Source organism: Parambassis ranga, chromosome 3, assembly GCF_900634625.1.
Source record: "Parambassis ranga chromosome 3, fParRan2.1, whole genome shotgun sequence".
Classification (NCBI taxonomy): domain Eukaryota; kingdom Metazoa; phylum Chordata; class Actinopteri; family Ambassidae; genus Parambassis; species Parambassis ranga.
Window position 1 is genome coordinate 19,844,944 of NC_041024.1, and position 25,317 is coordinate 19,870,260.

Here is a 25,317-nt window from a genome sequence, read left to right on the forward strand (position 1 = left end):
CCCTCCAGAATACCAAGCAGCTCACTCTTGGTGTAAAAAGAAGTCGGACCAGGTGAGGCGTGCACTGTGTGGTATTTTAGTCCGCCTGCGATGAATGCAGACGTCCCCTTCTCTCCAAACTATTCTCTTCAGAGCCGGCAGCCCCTTGCTGAGTTGGTCGCAATCATTGTTTCTCTGCAGCATTAACCACATTCCAGAGAGGCGCAGCGCATCCTGTCTTCCTCCCCGCATTCCTTTTACGCAAACGAGTCCCCTGCGTAAAACGGTATTTTATGTGGATTTTCGCAGGCTTCTTGTGCTCAGGGCTACACAGAGAGGATGTGTGCAGCATATGAGATTATCTTAGCTAGTTTTATTGGTGGTATAGCGGCCATAAATGAAATATAGAGGAAAAACCAACAAGGGGAAATTCCTCCGCGCAGCGCGCCATTGACTGTAAAGACCTTTCAACTTAACAAAAACTGAAGTTGACAAACGTATCCCTGTCGGCTGAAACTGTGAGAAAGAGTTTGTTTTTTCGGCAAAGAGGAGAAAGCAGAAGAAGACGATGCGGCTCACGGTAGAGGTCTCTGGATACGTTTGTGGTTTTGTGTAAATGAGCGACGGCTGTACGGCGGCGTTTTGTTTTGATTTCCATGTGAAATGCAATTAGCGCTCCGCGGTGCTCGCTAGTTTGGCTCGCGGAGCGGAGCACACTCGCAACTTGTTTCTCGCCTCGGGAGCACAACATGGAGCATTATCAGGAAGATTTGGGACTCCGGGCCACCAAACTGATGGACGACCTTTCCCTGTATGATGCGTACAAAGACGGGATGTACAACGCGAGGAGAGACTTGGTGATTAACCCCGATTTAGACTTTTCGGCTCCGGCAGTCGGAGAGCATAAAACTAAGCCGATGAATGGCACCTCTGTGCTTCACCAGCAGCATCACACAGTGGAGAATTTCACGTCTGGGAATAAAGTGTATAACGCGGCTCCAGTGCGCCCGGTGAACTGCAACCGGACCGTTCCTGTGGATTTCTGTGCCCCTCAGAGAGACGCAGTTTACAGCGAGGAGGGCTGCTGCACCAAATCCGAAGTGGCTTTGCCGTGTTACACGGGCACTTCCGAGAGGCACAGGAGGTACTCTCTGGAGGTGCAGGGCCACAGGTACAGCACCGGTTCCACGTTTGATGGCGTGCCTCTCAACAAACCGGTGCCTCTGCCCGGCAACAGGTGCAACAGTGTCTGCATTACCAGCAGTCACGACGGGAGATACAACGCCACCAGTCCTCGGTCCAGCCTCGCGTCTTCTCTGTCCTCTCAGGAGCAGAGCAAGCACGCCAGCCCGAGGTCGAGCATAAGTAGCCCGCGTACTAGTTTAGTGGTACCCGGTCAGGACAGATACACAAGCCCCAGGTCTAGTCTAGTTCACTGTGAAGGCAACAGTGTCCTCAGTCCCCGATCCAGCTATGCAAGCACCGCCAGCGACACGAGTAAACACTCCAGTCCCCGGACCAGCCTCAACAGCTGTGACTGCTGCAGCAAGCCCAGCAGCAACCGCACCAGCGGCATCAGTATGGGCTACGATCAGCGGCACACCAGCCCCAGGTCGAGTACGGCAAGCCAGTACTCCTTTACCACCAGCCCCAGATCCAGTTACTCAGACTCACGGTATGGGCCCGTAGTCAACCATGATCTGGAGGGGGCAATCTTACACGCAGCGCCTCTGGCGAGTCCACGCTCCAGCATCTGCAGCCAGGACGGGAGCGCACGACCAGGGACCACCGCCAACTGCGTGGTCAGTCCGCGATCCAGCATCTCCAGTCACAGCTCCAGAAGTTCTCGCAGCTCCAGGGGGTCAATGAGCACCTACCCGGACCTGCAGCTGCCTTCGCCCAGGTCATCTATGCTGGGAAGCAGTTTACACGAGGACACGCTGCTGCAGGAGTTTGGAGACTCCAACGGGATCCCAACTCGCATCCATCTCCAGGGGCTTTCAGCTGTCCCTGAACCCCAGCACCAGTCAATCCAGACTGGAGGGACCACAGAGATCACTGCGGGGTCCCCATCATCATTTAGTCATGGGATGCCCGCAAAAACAGCTTCATCGGGCCAGAGGTTTAAACTACCTTACCAGGTGACCCCCAGCAGAGAGAGTGGGCCGAGCCAGGCGGAGAAGAGGCTGGAGGCGCTCACTTTGGAGCTGGAAAAGGAGTTAGAGATGCACATGAAAAAGGAATACTTTGGTAGGTTTGTTTTTCAGCACCGTGGGCTCCGACCTTTAAGTCGGAATAACACTGTTTTGTGTTATCAGTTTAAGAAAATCAAAACAATTCCCCCTTAACTCTATTTGACCCAGTGTTAATGATAATCCTCCATTTATCAAAACTGTGTTTTGTATGGGGTAGAGCTAATCCTTTGGCTCTTGACAAATTATTAATTTTCTTTTAATATCTTATTTACACTATATATATTTTTTAATATATATCCAGTATTCTGCTTGCCGAATACCATGAAATGTCACACACTGATGTATAAAAACGCAGACAGGTGGCCTCCTGCAACTGCAATCCAAAGAAATGGTTGAGGTTGTTGTCCTGTGCCGGGTTTATTTACAGGTTGTGCCATCACTTCAAGGTCTGCTTGAAGACACCATTAACAGGTTCTTCCCTGGCAGATAAGATAGTGGCCGTGCAGGGCAACACTCATTTCTGTCTTGGCAGAGCTAACATTTGCAGAGCACAGTGCGTTTGCTGAATGGAACCTTCTGTTCTGCCAAAGCAGACTCGCTTTGGTCATTCATAGCAGCCTGGGTTGGTTAAAAAAAAAAGCTGGACAGGCTGTGGTCAAGTGTGCTGAGAGAGTTACAGTAGGAATGGGGTGTCACACTGAAGGTCAACCAGACAGAGAATGTTTGTTTAGTGGTATGTGGATGAAAATTTTCCATCATCTGGGTCATTTTCGATCAAAAGGTTAAAGCGAGGCAACTCTACAAGTCCAGATGCCCCACTTCAACCTTTAGTATGTGTTTAGTGGCATTTTTTGAATCCTTTTAGGCTTCTTAAGAACATATGATTTGAAAAACTGAACATGTGCTGCACTGCCGTTAGGCTTTAACGCTGCATGTGTGAATGTTTCACCAGCAGTGCCACTGCCACAGACAGCCTGCTGAGGAAGTTGCTGTCTACCTTTTGAATTAGCAGCCAGACAAATGGCCACAGTCAGAGAACAGTGGCTTGTTTTATAGCCAGTGCACTTGCACAGAGTGAGGCTGAGACAGCTGTTGATTTGTTCCAGAGAAGCAGGTGAAAGAGGGAGGATGGAAGACAGGAGGGAAAAATGAGGAAGACAGCAAAGGGGAGGAGGAAGGGGGAGAGAGAGAAGGTGGAAATGGATGGAGATGGAGAGAGAGAGAGAGAAGAATGCAGTCAGACGCTCCTCACACCAAGCCTAACAGAGACAGCTCTGTTTCCGTAGCGACAGTGGAGAAATTGATCGCCAGAGCTTTTTTGGGTGGGGGGGGCCCAGCGCTGCCTGCCAGTGTCCCACACTGCCCACTCTGCGCTGCCGGCCGGCCCTTGTGTGGCCTCTGTTTGTTGTGGTGGCAAAGGAGCTGTGAATCAACAGCTGGCCCGATACAGGCCTGCAATTGAGGCAGCAGAGTGAGGCCCACCCCACCCCTTTGCCTTCCCTCCTCTCCACCACCACCCCGCCCTGACTCCCCCGTGAAGCCCTTCATTAACCAGCCAGTGGGGAGTCGGGCAGCACCAGACACTTGGCACACGATCTTGGCTGGCGGGCCAGACATAGTTGGTGGGGGTCAAGTCTGATCACCTGCCCAGAATTATAATGGCTGTAGTCATGCACATGCCTGACACATACATGCTGACTTGTGGACAACAACCCTCTGTGCGCATGCTGTACTACAGTCTCCTTTTGACTCTTGTGCGCAAGCTCACTGCAGACAGACCAACATAAGATTATATTTTAAGATTCTTTAAGCTTCACTTGAAGTTTATAGCTTACATTGCATGTGAGAAGGGGTGGTCATTTTACAAGTGTCCAGTCTGAACATGGAGGGAAAGTTAATGGCTTCCTGCTTTACCAGCTTGGACCAGGCTGCATTTGTTTGTTTACAATATACTGCCCACCTCAGCTTTAATTTCTTTCCCTCTTATTGTTGTTGTCTGTTGCAGAGTAGGCTTGACTATTACAACATGGTCCATATTTGTTTTTATCTGCAAGGATACATGAATCTATTCTGCTCATTCACTCCTTTTGTTGGTATTTGGCATCAGTACTCCAGACTGTATCTACTATGTCTGCCTGGTTTTCCCTGCCATTGGTTTGACAGATTTCTCATGTATCAGAGATTGGTTTGATATTGTAGTTTCAAAATGTCAAAGTTATTCTGAGTAGTTAAAGTTTTATGAATCAGGCTGTGCAAGCCTTTTTACAACTCTCAGCACGTTCACTGTTGTTTTCAGCGATGCTACCATCTTAATGAAAAAAATAGTCCTTAAAATAAGTTAATGACATAACAACCTGTGTCACTATTGATAGGAAACTCTTTGCTTCATCTGCCGCAGTAGATTTTTGTTTTTTTCCCTTTTAGACATTTTGTTTTCTGTTTTTTATGTGGTCAAGTGATGCTGTTTTTATTTTTAACCCTAGTGAGCACACACCGCATCCTGTCCTTGCCAAATGGACATGTTTATGAAATGGGCACATGAGAGTTTCAGCATCCTGTTTTAAATGACTAACGGAGTGCTTCAGAGATTTCCCTGCTGCCCTGTATAATGATAACTACCTTGCTCATGAGACTCTGCGAGTCCTTCAGTGTTTGGAAATCTCAGCAAATGTACGCTTGATGCTTACAACACATGAAATCACATGTGTGATATATATTTTTTTTGACTGCAGTGTTGCAACAAGAATGAAAAAAAAGTATTGAAGGTAGGGCAGTGTAGCTCTATGAATAAATGATACGTTCTCAGTTTAGCTTTGGGCAGCAGTCAAAGCCAAAGGATTATCATATGAGCAACTGCCTTGTTTATTGATGAAGCCTATGGACAACTAAATGGACATAAAAGAAAGTGTGTGTGTGTGTGCACATGAATCACTGCAGCATCTATTCTTGTTATCATGAAGCTGGATAATTGCCTATAAAGACAGACATGCTTAGAGGAGAAATTATAATTATCATATCATCATATTTTCCTACTTTACTAGTTTCCGGCTTTGTTTTGCAGAGCAGTGGTGGCTGTGCTTATTAGTATTCAGACTGATGTGTAGTGAGTCTGCTGTGCTACCTTGGTTCAACAACTGAAATCTTTTTATTAAGACTATGATGGGTGTGACAGGGAAAGCAATTTATAAGTCAAAAAATATCTGTTGTTGCTCCTCTCATATACAGGTGTATGTTTGTGACATGTTATTACATCAAAATGATCTAGTCTTAAGTTGTCCATTGTTGTTGTTATTACTCATAAAAGGAGGAAGAGGAAGCTATCCTAAAGCAGAACACAGGCTGATCATTATCTCGTATACATATACCTTTACAGTGGTGGAGCTACTTTTGACTTGACCCTCTTGGACTCCATAAAGTAGACTGGACATGGCATTTTTAATTAACTGGAACACAGTGTGGCAGAAATCAGCAAAGTAAAAGATGATTTCATTGCTTATAGTGGTAACCAGTTAAGACCATTAAAAGTGGACACATTCCTCCTCATTGCCCATTCTGTCTTGTTATCTTTGCTGAGTGAACAAGTGCAGTCACAAGGTCAAGTTGTGGCAGGAAATGCCAATATTTGACTTTGAGTCTGATAATTTAATTAGCTCTGGCACTTCAGGTTAAAAGAGGAGACATGTAACCTTTAGGTGTTTTTTCCTGTACCCTTGTCCTTTATCTGTTTTACAATGTCACAGAGTGCACTAAAGCTGTTATGAAAGGGAAATTATTCCCTCAGATAAGCAGGGAGCTCCACAACTGTATAACTGAGTGTGTTCACGCTCTGAATGTGCCCTGAAATGTGTGTGTATTTAGGAGAGAGAAGTCAACATAATGATTTATCTGCGTTGTTGTGTAGCTTTCCTGTTGGGATCTTGTGTCCTGTAGGCACTGTGACCCTGGACTCACCCCACCCAGGCTTTGACCCTGCACTCGCTGAGGAATGTGACCTCAGTGGAGGTTGTCTTGTGTGAGAGAGTTTGGAGATTGTTAGTCTGCTGCTGCTACTGTTGTGTACTAATACATTTAAGCTACTGATTTTTTTTTACCCCCACAATGTTTCTGCATTAAATGTTGCAGTAATTTGTGTAGTTGGTAGAGTACCTGTGGTAGCTGGGCATTTTTTCCAGTGTATCATTGCCATTGTTTAGCAGAAAACGTTACATCTGTTGTATCCAGTGCTTTTTGTCTTTGGAAGGTATTGATCGAAGCAATATCCAAAATGCCAATAGTCACCTAAAAGGTGCAATGATTGGAAAATAAATACTGTGTCCAGCTTTTCCCTAGAAACAAGGAAAGGCGCACGATCAGGGGCGTTGTCTCCAGCCAGCCCTTCCTGACAGTCTCCTCACATCCTCTGTATTTCCTGTCAACGCATTTTAGAATTTTCAGTTTTCTGAACTACTCTGCCTTCAAACTGCATGATGAAATGGATTGAAATGACAGAAGTTAGACCCGTGAATAGAATTCATTTTATGAAATATTATTTCGAGTTAATATTCACACAGTGACATTCATCTGTGTTTCCAGCAGAGTGCTCAGCTGTATCTCAGTAATAATCTGTGTATCTCATTGAGATGTTCATAGGCAGCCAGAGGGAACAGTGTGATGTGTCAGAACTTTGCAGTTTTCCTGTTTTATTGGTTTACATAATGAAGGAAGACACAAACAGGTTGACAACTTTCCTCTTGTGGAGATGTGGCAGGAGTCGCACGTCCACCAATTGTTCCTGGAATTTAGCCGACTGAGGCTTACTCAGCATCATCCCATTCTTTTCCCATTCTGTACCACGGCATCAAAGTGTTGAGCAGATAACGACACTGTATTACTTTTGTGTTTTTTAAACAGGTATCTGCGTCAAGTGTGGGAAGGGTGTGTATGGCGCCAGCCAAGCTTGCCAGGCCATGGGGAACCTGTATCACACAAACTGCTTCACCTGCTGCTCTTGTGGTAAGTGCTTAAGGGAAATAATAGTGGAAGTCATGTGGTTGGTCTGTAAATATAGATAAAGGTGCATGAGCAATGCAGCACTATGTGTTTTCTCTTTTTAATTTCAAGCAAACAAGGCAAGCATGAGCACAGTTTCTGTGATGTAGTCCAGGTTGCAGCCTTTGAAATGTCTTTGTATGATTTGCTCTGTTTTCTGTTCTGCCATGTTGGATTCTGTGGTCATGTTTGGTTCGGTTATTTCAAGATGTAGGCTGTATGGCTTGATAAAGGGTGCTTATTAATACATTTGCATTAATTTGGACCTGTGAGTTCACTCCAGTTAAAACTTTATGCTGATACATCTCTATATTTAAATGAAAAACATTAACAACAGTTGTGGTTGTGTGTTCAGATTTTTGATAGAAATTGTAGCACGATTAGGCACCAAGAGATTTAAAGTACCTTATATTTGCCTTCCTAAGAGGCAGTTGCACCTGTCAGTCTTTACACTGCATCACTCAGCTAAGCATAGAAGTGTGTGGTCTGCAGCTGTGCTATCAGATGCTATCAAAGGTTAGCATGTATGTCAAAATGCGAGTTGTCTTTCCTGACTTATGACAACTTCTCTTGTGTCAATCTTATCCACACATGTCAGCCTTTTTGGCTGTTTTTCCACCCATCATTCACTGTAGATGATTGAGTACCCATGAGTGTGGTGTCTCAAATATGTTATGGTGTATAGGCAGCATCAGAGACAGCAGAAGTCTCTCCTGAAACATCATGATTAGTGCCAGCTTGCAGTAAGAGATGGTGTTAAAGTCAGGATCAAAACATCTGCTGCCTTAAAAAAACTCCCCAGGCTGATGTCTGCTCAGAATAACAGGGCAGCTCTTTGCAAGCTAATAATGCCACAAAGAGATAAAACACTGACATTATTTTCTCTGCGAGAGTGTAATTAAATCTGTTCTCGAGCTCAAAGTACGGTATGGATTGCGTACATCTGTGTGTATCTGTGTGTGTTTTTGGACGTCCCTGTCACCCGACTCCAGCCCTCCTCTCCCGTTTCCCGGGGAAACAAGAGGAAGATATTGGGAGAGAGCTTTTTAGCCAGGTTCCATTCATATGTGTACTATACATGGATACTGATCCTGCACCTCACCCCCTCTGGCTCTGGAAGATCTGCCTATAATTTACATGTAACCAAAGCCACATTCTTTCCGATTTATTGTGTGAGGGGAAGAAAGAGGGGCCAGAAGCAGAGTGTACAGTTGCTGAAAGTGCGGTTTGCAGCAAAAAAAGTAGCTTCTGGCCTGGTCGGGGCATAGGAGCTGTTCTGAAGCTGTTTCCACCAAAACAAAGGAAGATGCAGGTTGTTTGTCACATTGTTCTTTCAAACTATTGTTTTTATAAACTGACCAGATTATTTCCTCTGAAGACTACAAATACTGTCCCTGGATTACTTGAGTGGAGGGAGGAGTTACATCATAAAACAGCCATGTGCAACATCATTGCTTTCAGACAAAAAAAACAGACATCTCTAGGAGAATTATCATTACGTTTATTGGAGGAATCATGTCCACGATTAGTTAACAAGTCACTTTTAGTGCTGTGCATAGGTTGTCGCTGACAGCTTCACGGACCATCTCACCTCTTGAGACGGTTTATTGGTAACATAAACTCTGTGATGTATCGTTTGACCTCGTGTGAATGGGAATGTTTTCTTTTAAGCAGTGTTTTGAAGGCCTCTGAGAAGTTTAGTTTCAAAGTGCCTGCTCTTGTCATAACACAATCCAGTGATTTATCTTGAGCTATGTTCTTATGTCCCGGTTTGTTTTTCCGTTTTTTTTCTTGTTTTTTTTTTTGTTCATGCCCTGTGAGAAGGGTCCTCCTGGAGTCTGGAGCTCCAGAGTGAGGTAGAGTTTGCTGAGACATTGCTTGCTGGTAGCCTTGGGCTTTGTTTAACCATGCATAATTGAGCCCTCCTCTTGGCTTACTCCCATGGTTGCACCCTTTTTTCATGAAATGGCCAAGAATGCAACCCTCCCCTCCACCACCACCACCACTTCAGCCAGCCTTCCCTGGAGGACCTCAGTCAGACAGTCACAAAGTGTACCAGACCTTCTTATCAGTGGGGGCAGTCATGGCATGGACTCACATCAAGCACATTGTGTAGCAATTGCAGACACATGTTCATGAGCAGACATGTGTTTGAGGATTCTTGGCTCCGCTCAGTTCAGATCTTTTTGGATTTAAATATCTTTTTGTTTTATTTTGTGCTCATCAGAATGTCCTAAAAGTTAATAATCGTAAAGCGCCATTGAGCAAGGCAGCTTCACTTCCCTCAGTTTGCCACTGAATATATTTCCTCAAATAAACACTCGGTGCGGTTAGCGTGTTTATTTCCATGTGACTGTGAGGCAGGGTGTTGTTGAAAATAAGCTTCCCCAGAAGAAAAAAAGAAGTAATAATAAACATGCTGCTTCAGGCTGGATGAGCAGACTGTCAACCACAAGGCAGATGACTCATTTATGTTACTGTAATCCAAACGGCCTCTGGAACCACTGTCAGCAGAAGAGAGCTCAGGGGCTTGAATTTCCTCAAATCATTCATCACCACTAGCTGCACCTGCGACACAGTGAAAATCAGAAACATGGGGGGTGGGGGGTTCAGGACAGAAGGGCTGGAGCACGATCATTGCAGCAGTCTTTAGTGATAAATAGATTATGACATGAAGACAGCACTCTGGCCACGGAAGCTGGCACATTAAGATCCTGTTTTATTTTGAACATGTATTGCAATGATTGGATATACAGTATAAGGGTGTGTTGGTGGCTTGTGGGATACCCACAGCTAACAAGTGTTCTCATTAGCAGGTGGTCGGTGACCTGACAGCTAACAAGCCTGTAACAATATTGTGTTTTTGACACCCACAACAAGCAGACTGGATGGTGTGAGACATGTCTTAACTAACAATTATATGATAACACTACCTTCCACTTTAGCTGGTGATTTCTGCTGTAATTTCGATTTTCAGCAGCCTCACCAGCCTCTGGCAGTAGCTGGTGGACATTCTCTCTGCACACTTCACTGTCATTCTTCAGTATTGGCTTACTCTTTTAAGAGCTCACCCTGTGCAGGACATGATATGGAAAAATCTAATAGTGTTAGGATGCTATTTCACAGTTTATCTTCTTTTATATCTTAAAGCCTTTGCACATCTTTAGTAGTCCCTGACAGGTTTACATTAAACACCTGTGTTTTGTAGAGCTGTAACTTTCATTGTCCATTGCAGGTCTGCTTTTGTCACACAAAGGACATCAGACGTCTCTTCTCAGAGACACAGTGCTGTAAGGGTGCATGCTTTGGTTTCAGTATTACATGGCTGGCCCAAGAGGTGTGACAGCAGTTACTGATCAAAACACTCTGATACTGTGTGTTCAAACTGATGCTGGTTGATGCTAATTTATTGAGAAGCTACACTGTGCTTGCAGAGCCATTCAGTACACTTTTCCCTGCCAGAGACAGAGAATAGAGACAGACTGATGCCTCCCACCAGCAACAGCAGTTCCTCTCATCAGACTGGTTTACTGTCTGTAACAGAACACAAAATGCAAAGAACAAGATGACAAAATCCCATGGCAGTTGGAAGTGTTGTCTGTGTTTTCATGGCCAAACTTGATGTGTGAATACAGGCAGATACACGCTGTGACTGGACATTGTGAGGCTCTTACTCATTCTGACCAATCAGCCTGATTGCACAGCCAGAGCTAGAGGTGTAGTTGCTTGAATGTTTCCAGCAGTGATTTACAGTGTTTAGTTGGCAGCATTTTGACTTTAATGCTGTCAGAAGTTCATTGCATCTTTACAGTGTTTTCACACCTCCTGTGGGTGATGCCTTTGTGAGTCTGTTGCTGCAGTCAAATGTGAAAAAGCAGCTTTAGATTAGCATATTCGAAAGCCAACCATGACCCAATTAATCAGTTTTGAAAGGTTAGAGACACTCCACACCTAACTTATGCAAAAGATCACTACTACACCGGCAGATAGATCAGCAACCTGATTTAGGCTTCTATGGAATAAAAACAACAACAACAATTTCTTCAATAAAACTCAGGATGCCTGGACTGTCAACAGCCCCATTCAATGGATAGGTTTGTGCAACATACAATTCCTGCAACTTCATTTTGGTAGCCATGGAAACACTATCTTGATTTTAAGTGAAGTTTGAGTCTGTACGCCCAGTGTACCCAATGAAAAATACATTACTTTATATTAAACAACAGCCATCAGCTATCGGTTTAGTCAAGTAGGTACTTATTCATAAAAACAAAGGCATTCCAGGTTGTTTCCTGTAAACAGGCTCAAGTACAACTGCTGCACCAGAGGAGAATTTAGCTGAATAATTTCTTCGCCATGGTGACACATCAGCCCTCTTTTATAAGACCAGCATTTGATTTCCATGGCAACAATATCATTCAAAATGAGTGCATTAACAGAATGAGCTCTGATTCCTACATGGCCAAAAATTGCATAGTAACAACACTAAGGAGTGCAGAGGTCAGAGTGTTGAAGCCTCTACAGTAACACTGTGACCACTCATTATTAATGATGCCTAGGGAATAAGTTCAGTGTTATTAGTGGTTCAGTACAAATACGCCATCTCTGTTTTACCACTTACACTTAAGCAATTATGTTAATTGTGTTTACATATGAATCATAAATTGTGCATTTGAGTTTGTATAAATCCAATTACATCCAGCGTTAAGGAGGCTTTCGTTGTTAAATAAGGCTCTTTAAAACCCATAGAGAAATTGTGGCTGCTGGTTTGATTCCTTGCCGTGTTGTGAGGACGTTGGTCCTCTCTGTCTAGTGACAAAAGGCCAGAAGAGACAGAGAGAGAGGGAGGCATGAAGCCCTCCCCCTCCTTTTCTCATCGAGGGAAGCGGGTAGAGAGTGGGTGCTGGAGAGGTGCGGGGGGATGAATGGGACCAGCTAGTGACCTCAGGCAGAAAGAATGTCCCCGTTTGCTCAGTCGGCCTGCTCCCCTAGCAGCGCAACACACAGTCATCAGCAGTGGGGCCTTTGTATTCACCTTTCAGACCCCAAACTCCAGAACAGAGGCCACAGACCAGCACAGAGCAACACCTCAGCCCCTGCTGCTGTGCTGTTTACTACACCCTCACAGTTCCTGTGAGTTTAGCCTCTCCTAACTCTTAGACTTGCCTCTTAAGAGTTGCATCACATGGAGTTCTTTCCCAACCCAGCTTTTCTCTGTGCTCCTTGCTACCAAAATGCTAATTGCTCCTCAGTCTCAAAGTCTTAAAAGTCTCACCTATTGTGTGGAGGACATTCCTCTGCTGCTCTAGCCATTTATGTGGGTGTTAATGTATTGCCATCTCCCAGGATTGTGACACTGTGTTTGTGCGTGAAATACAGCGATTGCATAAATTTCAGTGTTGGGGAGGGAGGCAGGCATCTCTTTTCCATGCTGGGACACCCATAAAATCAATGGTGGCTCGGGACGACAATTAAATCTGACTAATCCAGCAGATTTATGAGATCCGTGGGTTTCATCTGCCAGGCTGGGGTGAAGTCATCATGCTGCCAGAGAGACACCGCTGCAGTTAAATGAATTTGAATGGGCGAGCTGTGTGAGATGCATGGCAGGGGGCTGCAGAAGCCAGCCCGCAGCAGAATTTCCTTTTTCACATCAGACTCAAACTTGGATTCTGATGAATGAAGGCTCACCCAGAGGAATTCAGTCCTCACATTCTGCACTAGGAGCTCAGTGTGCTGAACCTGGGCACACTGTGCTGGCAGCATATTTCTGAGGTATCTGCCGTTGGCCTGTGACTAATTACATTGCTATCTTTGAAAAAGTCTGGGATAATAACAAGGTGATGTCTGGAAGTTGCTTCTAAAACCTCCAGAGTGCTCATTACATGGTCAAGTGAATATAAATATAAATATATAATATATAATATATAAATGTATAAATAGTTTTTTAATTGATAATAAGATTGATACATGCCACCATGCTAATCAATTCAGCATGTGTCAAAGTAAGGGACATCCTCCCTCCAGACTGCTATTGTTGGTCTGTCTGTGAGCAGTGCACAAAGGCTGGGAAGAGCAGAGGAGAGATTTTGGGGGGAGGTTTGGAAAGCAGCTTGCTGTATTGATTGCATATGTGAATGGATTCCTGTTGGGATCAATGGTTGTAAAAGTAATTAAAGAGTCAGAAAGTTGCCATCTGCTGTGGTTGTAAAGTAGGGAGGTTTAGGAAGAAGTGTACAGTAAGGCATTTTTGACATGTCTGAAGTTAATACGAATCATTTCTGATTGTTGATGTGTGTCATTTTTTGACAGCAGAAGGCAGAAAATTCGTATTAACTGATTAGGACTCAGATTTTTAGCACCCGCACTGCTCATTCCCAAAGGATGACTGCTAAATTCTGGTGTCTTACTGTTTGTGTTTTTGCACTGAGGGACTAACTGTCCATTTTAGAACATCCCACAACTTGCAATATGTGTTCCTACTACCAGAACCTCGCCCCTGTGGGACCTCTATTAGGATGGCTCTGAGATCAACAGAACTTTTTTTTTTTTTTTTAAAACAACGAGCCAGAGAACAACTGAATAAAATAAGATTTTGATTTATCACATCACCTCATGATCCCTGTGGATACTACAGTGCCATGGAAACACAAAGGCTGAAAGTCAGGCAGAAAAGTATTTTAATGCATTTTCTGCTGCATGAAAATGAACACATAGGGTTATTTCACTACAAACTGCCTAACAGTCACAATAGCATCAGGCACCTCTTTCTAATCCTGTGGCAATTTGTGCACAATGGTATACAACTTCACTTATTGCTATTAAAAAGTCATGGTCACAATTTTCTTTCTTTTCAGGGAGAAGGCTGCGGGGGAAAGCATTCTACAATGTCAATGGGAAGGTCTACTGCGAGGAGGACTTCCTGGTAAGCCTCCTGCCTTGTGATGAGTTGCCTCTTGGTTGTGTGACACTAGGTGCAGGTGGAGCAGAGAGCAAGGAATTAGGATCTTAGGCTAAATCCAGAGACCCTCCAGAGAGAACAGGCTTCACAGCAGCAATTAGGAGTTACACACCGCCCCTACAATTGACATTTTTAATTTCGCCCAAATTTCCCCAAGGAGCCTAATTACTCCCTGGCACTTACAATTAAGAGGTGGAGGAGTGTAGGACAGCTGTAGCTCTCAGGCTTCACATCCATCTGCTTCCGGTTAACAGGGCAGATACAGGAGTTCCTTTCAATGAGCCCTCACTTAGTGAATGATAAATTTAATGTAGATGAGAATATTAGAATAGAGAATAATCGTCTAGATGTAGATGATGCTGTTAAAGCAGAAAGAGTTTATTAAAACGGGATTTTAAACATGGAGGAAGGAGGTTTCTAAAGGTTCCTGACAACATGGAGCACATCATCTGCTTCCTGTTTATAGGGAACTTCCCTTTAGAGTTTAACCTATTGATCTGCTGCAAAATACTACAAGTCCAGATTTTCACTGGATAGTCATGGCTCTCAGATGCTGGAGGTCAGATGATGGGATGAGACTAATCTCCTTCTGCCTCCCTCCTACTGATGAGACTTGACTAGTTTGGCCTGTCACCCCAGGGGTGTTTCAGAGGTGGGGGTGGTTGTGACAGATGGTAGATTTGGAGATGAGATGTCAGGGAAGGGGGCAGGCAGCCCATCACCACCTCCCACCTCCACCTGGTAGCTGTGAATCGTCTGCCAAGCTCCGCCTCAAGTCATCAGGTCATGACCCAGAGGGGGCTGTGTGCTGCAGATGGTCATCTGCATTATCTGCCTGAGCTCGGGGTTTAAGGGAAACACAGGAGCACCCTCTATAGATGCCTCTAAGACTGTAATATGTTTTCATGGATGAGGTGTGAAGCTTCACATTCCCTGATATGCAAAGTCAGCCCAAAGATCTCTAAAATGCACTGCTGAGCATATTAAACGCTGTGTTTGGTCTCCCCCACAGTACTCTGGGTTCCAGCAAACAGCTGAGAAGTGCTTTGTGTGTGGTCACCTCATCATGGAGATGGTAGGAGCTTACTCATACAAAGGCAGCCTCTGATACTGTATGACGCCGCTATCTTTGGTTGTCTTAAATGTTTTTTTTTCTTTGTGTGGGTGTTCAGATCCTCCAGGCACTAGGCAGGTCCTACCATCCTGGCTGCTTTCGCTGCGTTGTTTGCAAAGAGGGTCTAGATGGAGTGCCTTTCACTGTTGATGTGGAGAACAACATCTACTGCGTCAAAGACTACCACACGTAAGGAGCACAACTCTGATAGAATAAAATATGATCAAATGTCAGGCTGAGCACTGTAGCAGAGAATTTCAAGCAGCTCTGTCAGGATGTGCCACACACCTTCAGCTGCTCCTATTGTTACTGTCCATTCCACTTATTAACACAGACACTGATGTTTGCTCTTCTCTTACAGGGTTTTTGCTCCCAAGTGTGCCTCATGCAACCAGCCCATCCTTCCAGCCCAGGTACAGAGCAAAGTGTCATTGCAAGGGGAAACTTTCTCTGTTTACTTAGGGTCAGGTGTAATAGAGAATTAGAAATGTACCTTTTTGAAATCACTTACTGCAAATTATTACTTAAAAAATAAAAATACATTTATTGGTTGTTTTTAAATTATTTAAATTGTGTTCTTTTAAAATAAAAGTGTACTATTTGAAGTTAAATACAAATGAAAATTTACATTTAGTTTCATGCAATCTGTCATTGCACGCACTAAAACACTTACAAGCTAAGCATACAACAACCTATAAGTAAGCATTTCTTTTGTAAAAATAGCTAAAACGTTTGAACACGGATTGTTAAACACGGGAGTGTATATCTATAAGTGTCAAATTCTACTACTACTGATTTACAGTGCAGGTATGACATGTGTTTGTTCCTGCAGGGCTCCGAGGAAACAATTCGGGTAGTTTCTATGGACAAGGACTACCATGTGGAGTGTTACCACTGTGAGGTGAGACGTCCTTGCTGTTTACACTCTGTCCTCACACACACTCAGTCACACACTGTCTCTGAGTAAGAGTCTACCACACATGTGACTGGACAAGAGAAAATGTAGCATTTCTGTGTATGATTCAGCTTTTCAAGATAATGGAATGAATGAAACACCACACACAAATATTGGCACATTATTCTGGCACACACACACACACACTCACCTCATCATGCACACAAATAGACCCATTCACTTATTTCCATAAACACAGAGGACCTGGGTAAGAGCTGCACTTCGTGGGATGAGACTGGACTTATGTATTTTGTAGCAGTGAGTGTGAATCACTGTTCTTGTGAAATGAACAAGGCTCCCATACACACACATGCGTACACACACACACACAATGGAAACAACCCAAGGTTACGGCTTAACATTGTGACTCATTGACAAATCACATTCCAGCACTGAACTCAGCTGGGGGCCTGTTGCTTGACTTATGAAATCACTGTCATCCTGCCACTCAGCTGTGTCACTGACATAATTCAGGTGTGACAAAGTTTAGTGTAATAAATAAACATGCCTTGCTATCCCGCAGCGATTTTGCTTTTCAGTGTTGTGAATCATTTTTTCTAAAGTACTATCTTTGTGAGCAGGACAGGACTTGCTAATGTATCTCAATGGCTGACGTTCCACTTCAGAGAAATGATCAGATCATTATGTAATCAGTGGGTAATCATTCAGCCAAGCTCTGGATGGGGAGGGGATGGGGGCTTATGGACAGAGGAAGGGTAAAGTCTGCAGCCGAATCATTTTGCCGAATCATTTTGGTAATGGGAAATTCATTACTTATTGGAAAACCTGTGGTACTGTCAGACATGAGGTTCCTCCATGGTTTGTTTATTTATAAAATCTCTAAAATTCACATAGATGCTCAGATTTGAAAGTTTATTTTAATTTGCTTTTTTCAGCTGCTTATCTGTTGCTGAATCACTAGGGTGGATGAAAGGGCCAGTCAGTTTATGTAATCCCTCTCAGCATGTTCAGGGTCCACCCTGGGGTCTCTGCATAGGTTCAAGGTCCATTCATAAATGTATAAAATCTGCTCACTAACCCCATCTGTGCATCTGAACTCAAAGATTAACACATGCTCAATTGTCTCAGCATGCTATTCACCACGAGACACCAGGAAAGCATTTGCATGACTGACATCCACACATTACTGCACCAGTCCAGTCCACCCTGCAGCTCCATTAGCCCTCACTGGAAACTCCTTTACACAAGACACTAATGTACTGTCACTAGTTTTTCATTGAAAAAGCCTTTTAACTTTCCAACATGAATGTGTTGTGACGTACGATTGTGACAGGAGAAATGTCCATCATAGCCTAATTTTGTGATTGGCATATTTTGTCTTTCTTCACGCAGGATTGTGGTCTTCAGCTGAATGATGAGGAAGGCCACCGCTGTTATCCGCTTGAAGGTCACCTGCTCTGCCATGGCTGCCACATCCTCCGACTCCAGTCACAGGTTCCTGCCCACCCGCCTCCCAGCTACCCCCTCCATGTCACTGAACTGTGAAGGGGAGGACCAAGCTCCGCCTCCCAGGTGATATCAGCAGTGTTCAAAAACAAGGGCCTGCACCCCTTCCAGCAGTTCCAGGAAAGCCTCTATGTGGCCCTCTGAGCTACTGCCCCTGTCCTCAGCTGGACAGCCTTCTGTGGACTTAGACTCACAGTGCAGCTCCCACCACGAGCCCTGCTGTCACATGGCATGGCTGGGAAAAGGGCCCCCTTCTCTTCTTCCATCTGTGGTTCCCTCCTTCCACTTTCCCCTTGGGTGCCTAACCCTGAAAGCCAACACGGCGAGTTGCTCAGAGGCCCCTGGTGACGTCACATCTCCTGACCCCTGCACAATCATCAAAGTGAGGGTTTTTGGATTGGAGGAGAGACTCATCTCTCTCTCTCTCCTTGCTTCCCTCTCATCCTTTTCATGTTTTCCATTCCTGTGCTCTGACTGAAGCACGTTTGCCACAGAGACTTTACCCGTGCAGTAACATCTGGGAATGCTAGGAAAAGATGCCAGGGAACAGGTCACTACATCCCAGTGCCGGCTGGAGCGGACAGGCCCAAGGGTGGGCATGCCGTGCCTTCAGAGGGGGCTCTCTCTCTCTGTGCAGCCTCTACACTGAAATGGAGCCTTGCTAACGGCTATGCAAAGGACACCCAGCATCATGACACAGGGCTGTGATGAAAAACTGTTGACTCATCGCTCGTTACCCTGCAGCACCCCGACATAACAGATGCACCGTAGCACCACAAGATCAGAGGACTGACTGACTGACATTCCACTTAGAAGACAACACCTTGAGAGATTCACAAGCAGTGTCTTAATTAATGATTATATTATGACGGAAAAAGAAAATTTTAGATGCACATAGATTGTCTTTTATATATGAATATATATTTTGCAGATGTTTTCCACATAAGTTCCTAGCTGTAGATGTTTTTTAATGTTGCTGCGCTTGTTATAGAATCAAAGGTGAAGCTGCAGTGATGCAGCGTGAAGCCTTTGAAGCTTTTGGGTCTATTATTTCATTCCTCGTCCAGGACAGAGTCTCATCATATCTGCCAGTATGGTCAGAGATCCACAGGCTTTGTTGGAGCAGGCCGAGCTTAAATAGTATTTGTCTTCATTTATTTTATCCCACTTTGAGTACCCAGTGAGAACTACTTGAATTAATAACTAAGGATTTTCCCACCTTAGACAGCTCACAGCAGAACAGATACTGTAATAGAGTCATAATAAAAGCTCTGTGATGATCGATTTCTACAAAATGTAACAGAAGCATTTATAATAACCCTGTAAATTCCAGCCTTCGTTTATTGGACCGCAAGCAGCACTTCAAGATAAAGATTTAGCCTAATCTTTAAAATCCCAAGTAAGACATTAGCAGAAGATAAGTCCCAATAGAAAGACTTCCAGTGGAGCAGTTCCAGCAACCATCATAGAAATCACCAGAAGACAGATGTCAGCTCATGACAGGGAACTTTTCAGCATCTCTTGGAGAATTTCTCCCAAATAAAGAATTCATGAGCTCTGTGGTTTAATCTATTAAAATTCATTTTATAACAGAGGCTCAGAAAAGGTTTAGCTGCCCATATTACATTTTGCACATGTAGATGATTTCACTGCATTCCTTCAAAAGAGAAAGGTCTAGGGTGAATTTCTGTCACTGACACTCCAGGTATTCAGAGTGGAATAAAACTGCATATCTTCAAATACCTTATGCTTAACGTCTGTTCAGTTTTCTGGTACATTTTCCAGACAGTGTTTATTTTTTTTTTTGTCAATATAAGCACACAGTGTGTTACTCTGAAAACTCCACTCGTCTACATGCCTTAAGACAGAACAGGCATGGTTGTGTGTCTCACTCTGGTCTGCCATCAAGTCTGCTGTCGTGTTTCAGGTGGATGTCCCTGAGCAACACGGAGCTGCAGGTCCCACCCGTGTTTTTTAGGGAGCTGTCCCACCCAATGATGCTGAGCGTGTGTGTGTGTGTGTGTGTGTGTATATATATTTGTGTATATATGCAAAAGAAAACATGAGACTAAAACACTTGAACACTTGCTGTTGTTGTGCTGGAAAATTCCAACCTGGGCTCAATGAGTTAATTTGGCACTCAACAAATCCTCCTGACTGACTTTTTTGTGATACTTCTCTTTCTGAGAAAAGCAAAAATCTGAGCTTCTGCATGTTCATGCAGACGAACCCCAACAATGTGTGCTTATTTCAAATATGAGCAAATTATATGAGTGTGTGTAAGTGTGTGTGTAAGTGTGTGTGCTGGTGGCAGGGCCATGGCACATGCACGTCACTGTATTTAGCAGGGCAGCGTCCGACACACTGACCCCTGCTCTATCTGACAAAACCCACTGATGGGCTCCATCCCATATCTTATTCCAGATGTTTGTGTCTTAATTCTTGGTGTTTGTTTGTTTGTTTGTTTTCAGTAGCTGAAGCATCGACTGTAGCAAGCTCCAAGTGTTACTTGCAAACACTGGCCTAGCTCTTATTCACGCTGTAACACACACGCAGGTCTGAATAAAATACTACTGAATGTGTCAAAAACTGAGACTGAAAGCAGGGGTCACCACAAGCAGAACATGCTTCTTAACCTGATGTAATGAGATTCATTTGAATGTAATAATGATTAGTGTTTGTAAAAGCATAAAAAAGAAAAGGACTGCAAACTGTATGTTAGACATTCCCCGCATCGTTTGTGTTTAACCTCGGCTTTGTACAAGGGTCACGTAATGTGTGCTATACTTGAAGAATGAAGCCTTTACTGAATATATCTGCACAATGCCCCCCCCCCCCCCCCCCCCCCAAAAAAACACCAGTGACAACCCCACTCCCCCCCTTTCAAAGATGTCTTAATCCACTTGTTTAAATTGTACTACTTCAGTTTCTGTCGCATAGCACACATCTAGTTACCCTGTACATTCAGAGGATAGTTTTTTTATTATTATTATTTTATTTTTCTGTCAAAAAATCACTTGGAAAGAGAGGATTTCTTCTTCTTCTCCTACTGGTAGTTCAAAGCACATCTTGACACCTGTCACACATCTTTTATATGTTTGATTACCTAGATGGTTCATTTAAGAAAAAAAAAGGAAACTAGATCTATTTATCTAAACATGAAAAAAGTCTAAAGTTATTTAATGTATTAAAATCGGGACGTATCATTTAACTGTAGATGACATAATCTGCTTTTTCAATAAAGTGGTTTTGTAGCTAACAGCAACATGTCTGATTTTTTTTTCTGGTTCTGCTGTATTTATTTTGGATTACATATGAAATCTTTATTTATTATTCCACTTTATAAGCTATCACACGCACAGCGGCTGGTTTATTGCATGAATATTCTGACCACTGTCACTGTAGTCCATAACATCTCTGGTCTTTAATGTCTGTGTTTAACAAATTGTAGTTTACTCCAGTTGAGTCAGGTTTATTTATACAATAGTTAATGACAGCCCACAATATAAAACAACAAATAAACTGTAATTAAAACCTTAGATCTCCTATGGGAAGAAGAAAAAAACTCCCACACACCATCATTAGTCACATTCAATATGTTCAAGGCAGCGGCTTTGCCTCCAGTTACAGTAAAATGCTGTTGTATAATTACGTCCACACACGCAACCTTTAGCATGTCATGTGAAGAAATCTCCCTCCTGGGACGCAGCTCAGCATGCTGATAGTCAGATAATCTGAGGCTTGGAAAAGACTTGACGGTCAGAGACCCTTCATCCAAAAGCTATAAAAGGAAAAGAAACAAACTTTAGGAGCAACTGACAAACATGAGTTTGATAGTATGAAAAGATACAGTGTGAGCAGTGGACTGAGCCAGCGGAAACTGACTGATGACTGATGGCAGGTCTCTTGGTACCGAACCTTTTAGTAAACCTTCCACAACACAAACATCACACAGGCACGATATTTGAGGAAGACCAGTTTTACAGAATAAATTGGACCTCTCCTGACGAAACATCATCTAATTTGTAACTCTCATGTGAGTGTTTTGCTGGATGGTGAGATCCTCTGTAGATTCTAAGTTGAAACAAACTGCTGGGCTGCTGGGAAGAATGAAGAGACCGCACCCCTGTGGTGCAGTATTGTACAACATTTGGGCTAATTGGAGCATAAAGTGGGTTGATTGGATTCTCTTCCTAATGTCAGATATGAAATCTCTAAACCCTTGAATTGAATAGATCACATCATAGGAACGCTTCCAATATACAATCACATCTCAGATACAGGTGCTCTTAGCTCTTAATTAGTTAATTCTAATAGGGTTTTACAAATAAAAATGTTTGATATTTTCTGTCAAATGTGAAAGAAGGGTTTCTTTCTTTGGATTGTACCACTTGTGAGAATTACAACATGCTAGGTTTAACAGCAGAAGGCTGTTTTGGATATGACGGCTCTCAGGAAAGAACACACATTTTGACACATCTACAAGAAGTGTGTGTCTGTGAATAACATTAAGACTGAATGTGGTACAAAAAAACAGGATGCTGACAGTTCTGGTGTCATGGAAGGGGACAAAGTGTCTGTAACCAAAGATTCAGAGCAAATGAGGTAATCCTGTGGCAAGCATATTTTCACTCATTTCCTGGCCGTGGCGGGACCTGTGTGCTCCAGAGGGAAGGTGTTCTTGAGTTCTTTTGTGCGGTGTAACAGAGCTCACCTCACAGCAGATCCCCCGGGGCTCTGCTACCTCTACACACACACACATGCAGACACACACATGCACACACAGAGAGCTCCCTGAGTCACAGGGTGGAACCCTCACACACATAAAGGCCGCTTTGTGCCCCAACTCATGGAGCTGTCAACCAACACCAGGGAGCTCCTCACACTGAACACCACTGTTCAGCTCACAGGAGAGCTCAGACTGCTTTCATGTACACCCACGCAAGATGTATCTACATCTCTAACAATCTGTGTATCGGACGCTTATAAATACAGCTGCTCCTGCTGTCATTGTAACATGAGACCAGAGGGTTGAATGGGATGAACATGACTTCTTTTGTGGGTTTTAACTTCTCTGCAGGTGAATAAGCACCTTCATTCTCCCTTTGCTGTTTTGCATTTTTATGAAAACTACACAGTCATAAATAAGGGGCAGATTTGCGCTTGTCTTTTAACCACATATTTCCTAAAGGTAAAAAGACGAGGACATGATTTCTTGGGTGAATGAGCAGACAGAGGGTAATTTCAGAGAAGTGATGGCACATCTGCATGTTTGTTCTTTTAGTCTACACATTATGATATATTCATATATGACTTAAAACTTCTGTTTAATATTTTATTTTTCCAACCTTTCAGACCAATAAAATGGCCAGATAATACAAGCTGAGGACTAACTTTACCAATAACCTACCAACATAAAATTATAGGAGCGATTGGGACGTGGCACAAAGATCATCAGTCTGACACATGTGTCGAATCTTCACCTTCATTATATATGACTTACTGTCAGGGGTAACTAGATCAAAGAGCCCTTTAAAGGCTCGTGTCACTGACTTCACACATGAAATCAAATCTGATTATCCACCATGAACAGTGACGCTCAGCCTGCAATAACTGTTCATTTCTTTTGTGCCTCTGGAGGAAATAAGTGAATAACCCTGATGATGTCACCACCACCATCATCATCATCATCATTATCTTTGTTTGGGTTTGAGACATAAAAATGTAAACAGGAAGTCTATATTACTAAGTAGAAGAGTGGACAATTGCCAGTCACAGGGGGCGAGAAAATGAGGCTGCTAAATTGCATTATGGGAAATTTTGTTTAATTTAATCCATATGAAGAAATAAAAGTCAGGATGTGTTGGCTTATGTTTATATAAGTGTAAAGCTAGTTAGACAGATTCCTTCACCAAAAAAACCTTTTGAGGTATAAATTAATAATCCAGGTGTCCTTTTTTAATCTGAATATAGCAGAGATGAGTGAGCACTGTCATCCTTCAGTTGGACAGTGGTCAGGCCACAGTGGTGTAGATCTGCTATTCAAGAATGGGAATTACATCTTGTACAAGACCCTTATAACTCTCAGAGTTATACCAGTTAAGTTAGAAGTTATCACACTTATTGATAGGCCTGATCTTAAAAAAAAAAAAAAGTTCCAGCAGTCATCATGACTCGGTGAGTTTTATCTTCTGCAGACTAACAGAGGCAGCAATCAGTGTGGGGGTGTGTTGTTTTTTCATCTCTCACATTGTGATGCTGAATAATGTGATGCCAGATGTTCAGCTTATCTGTACTTCTGTAGATCAGGAATTATGCAAGGAGAGAAAAGGGAAATCACACAAAGGGTGCTCAGTGTGTAAAGACCCACCCTGAAAACCAGAGAACTGACCTAAAGCTGTCCCAGGGGGACAAACAAGCCCAGCTGTCTGGTCGTGAGGCCGGGAAGAACTGCCCTGAAATTAGTGTAGCATGCATTTATTTTCATGTCGTGCTTAGAGTTTGATTTTTAAACAGTAGCTGATTATAATCACATAATTTGCTTTAACATGGAACCTTCATCATAACTCCTGGGATTCTGAATGTTTTCCAGATACTGTGGATCTGTCGAGACGGGGAGTCTGAGCGTCATGTGGTCAACTGAAGCCCCCTGAGGCCTAATGGGACCGAGGCAGCTTCCTATGCTGCAGTGTGACGAACTCTGCCCACATACTTAAGTTAAATCTTTATATAACTCCTGTAGTCGTGGGAAAAATGAAGCAGGGTTTGACATGATGGCTTTTTATTTTTACATCCTCCGGGGTTTCTCTGTTACTGCTGTCAATGGCAGCCTCAGACTACAGAGCTGGAACTCAGACATGTGTTTGTGGAACATGCAATACAGAGGATCTAACAGACAACATGCTCCAATGTGACGTCGTAAAGTTGTAGAGGGTGGTGCTACCATGGCAACCTGTATTCTGAGGCAGATTGGGACCCTAACTTTTCAAGAGTGTGTTTCTCAAATAGGCCAGAGAGAGAGAAATGACTGACAGGCTCAGCCATTAGAGTATGAAGTGGAATGTGAAGGTATGCAGCAGCATTGTTCAACACACATCTCAGGAACACACACACAACCTTTTTACATGCTTTCATGCTGGATTCCACTCTCCAATGAACCAAGTCTGGCCCTGTTACTTTCTCATGTTGACTCAACCTTATGTTGATGGAGCAGAGCAGGCAGTTAGTATCACAAGCTGTGGGCACATCCATAACTCATGACAGTTCAACACAGATCAATTTCATTCATAGAGCGGCATTTGCATGTATGTGACAAATTCTCTATGATTAACTCTGCTTCACATCAACTGTGATTTTTATTTGTTTTTGTGCATCACAACATCCTAAAAATGACAATAAGGTGGGATGTTATCCTCAGATACTTTCTTCTGTATCTTGTTTCAGAGCCTGAGATAAAAAGCACAAGTTAGATTCGAAGTAATGCATTGTTGCCTGGCAACAGCACTGAAAAACGCAGCAGTGTCTGGGGGTCTAGGATTCTGTTTTAACTTTGTGTTTGTCCTCATGCACACTCTGTAACTGTACCCAGCAGCTGGTTTGAAGACAATGAAACACAACA

The 25,317-nt window shown here is 43.5% G+C and overlaps 1 protein-coding gene across 1 annotated transcript; it reads left to right on the plus strand.

The window, feature by feature from the left end:
• The first annotated feature begins 282 nt into the window (after positions 1-282).
• On the plus strand, positions 283-20,541 carry wtip (WT1 interacting protein). The gene is made up of 8 exons (XM_028401262.1): positions 283-2,229; positions 7,065-7,166; positions 14,060-14,127; positions 15,176-15,238; positions 15,336-15,466; positions 15,639-15,690; positions 16,110-16,178; positions 17,586-20,541. The coding sequence occupies exons 1-8, from the start codon at positions 729-731 to the stop codon at positions 17,736-17,738; spliced, it is 2,139 nt and encodes a 712-aa protein (XP_028257063.1). The 5' UTR covers positions 283-728; the 3' UTR covers positions 17,739-20,541.
• Positions 20,542-25,317: the final 4,776 nt, after the last annotated feature.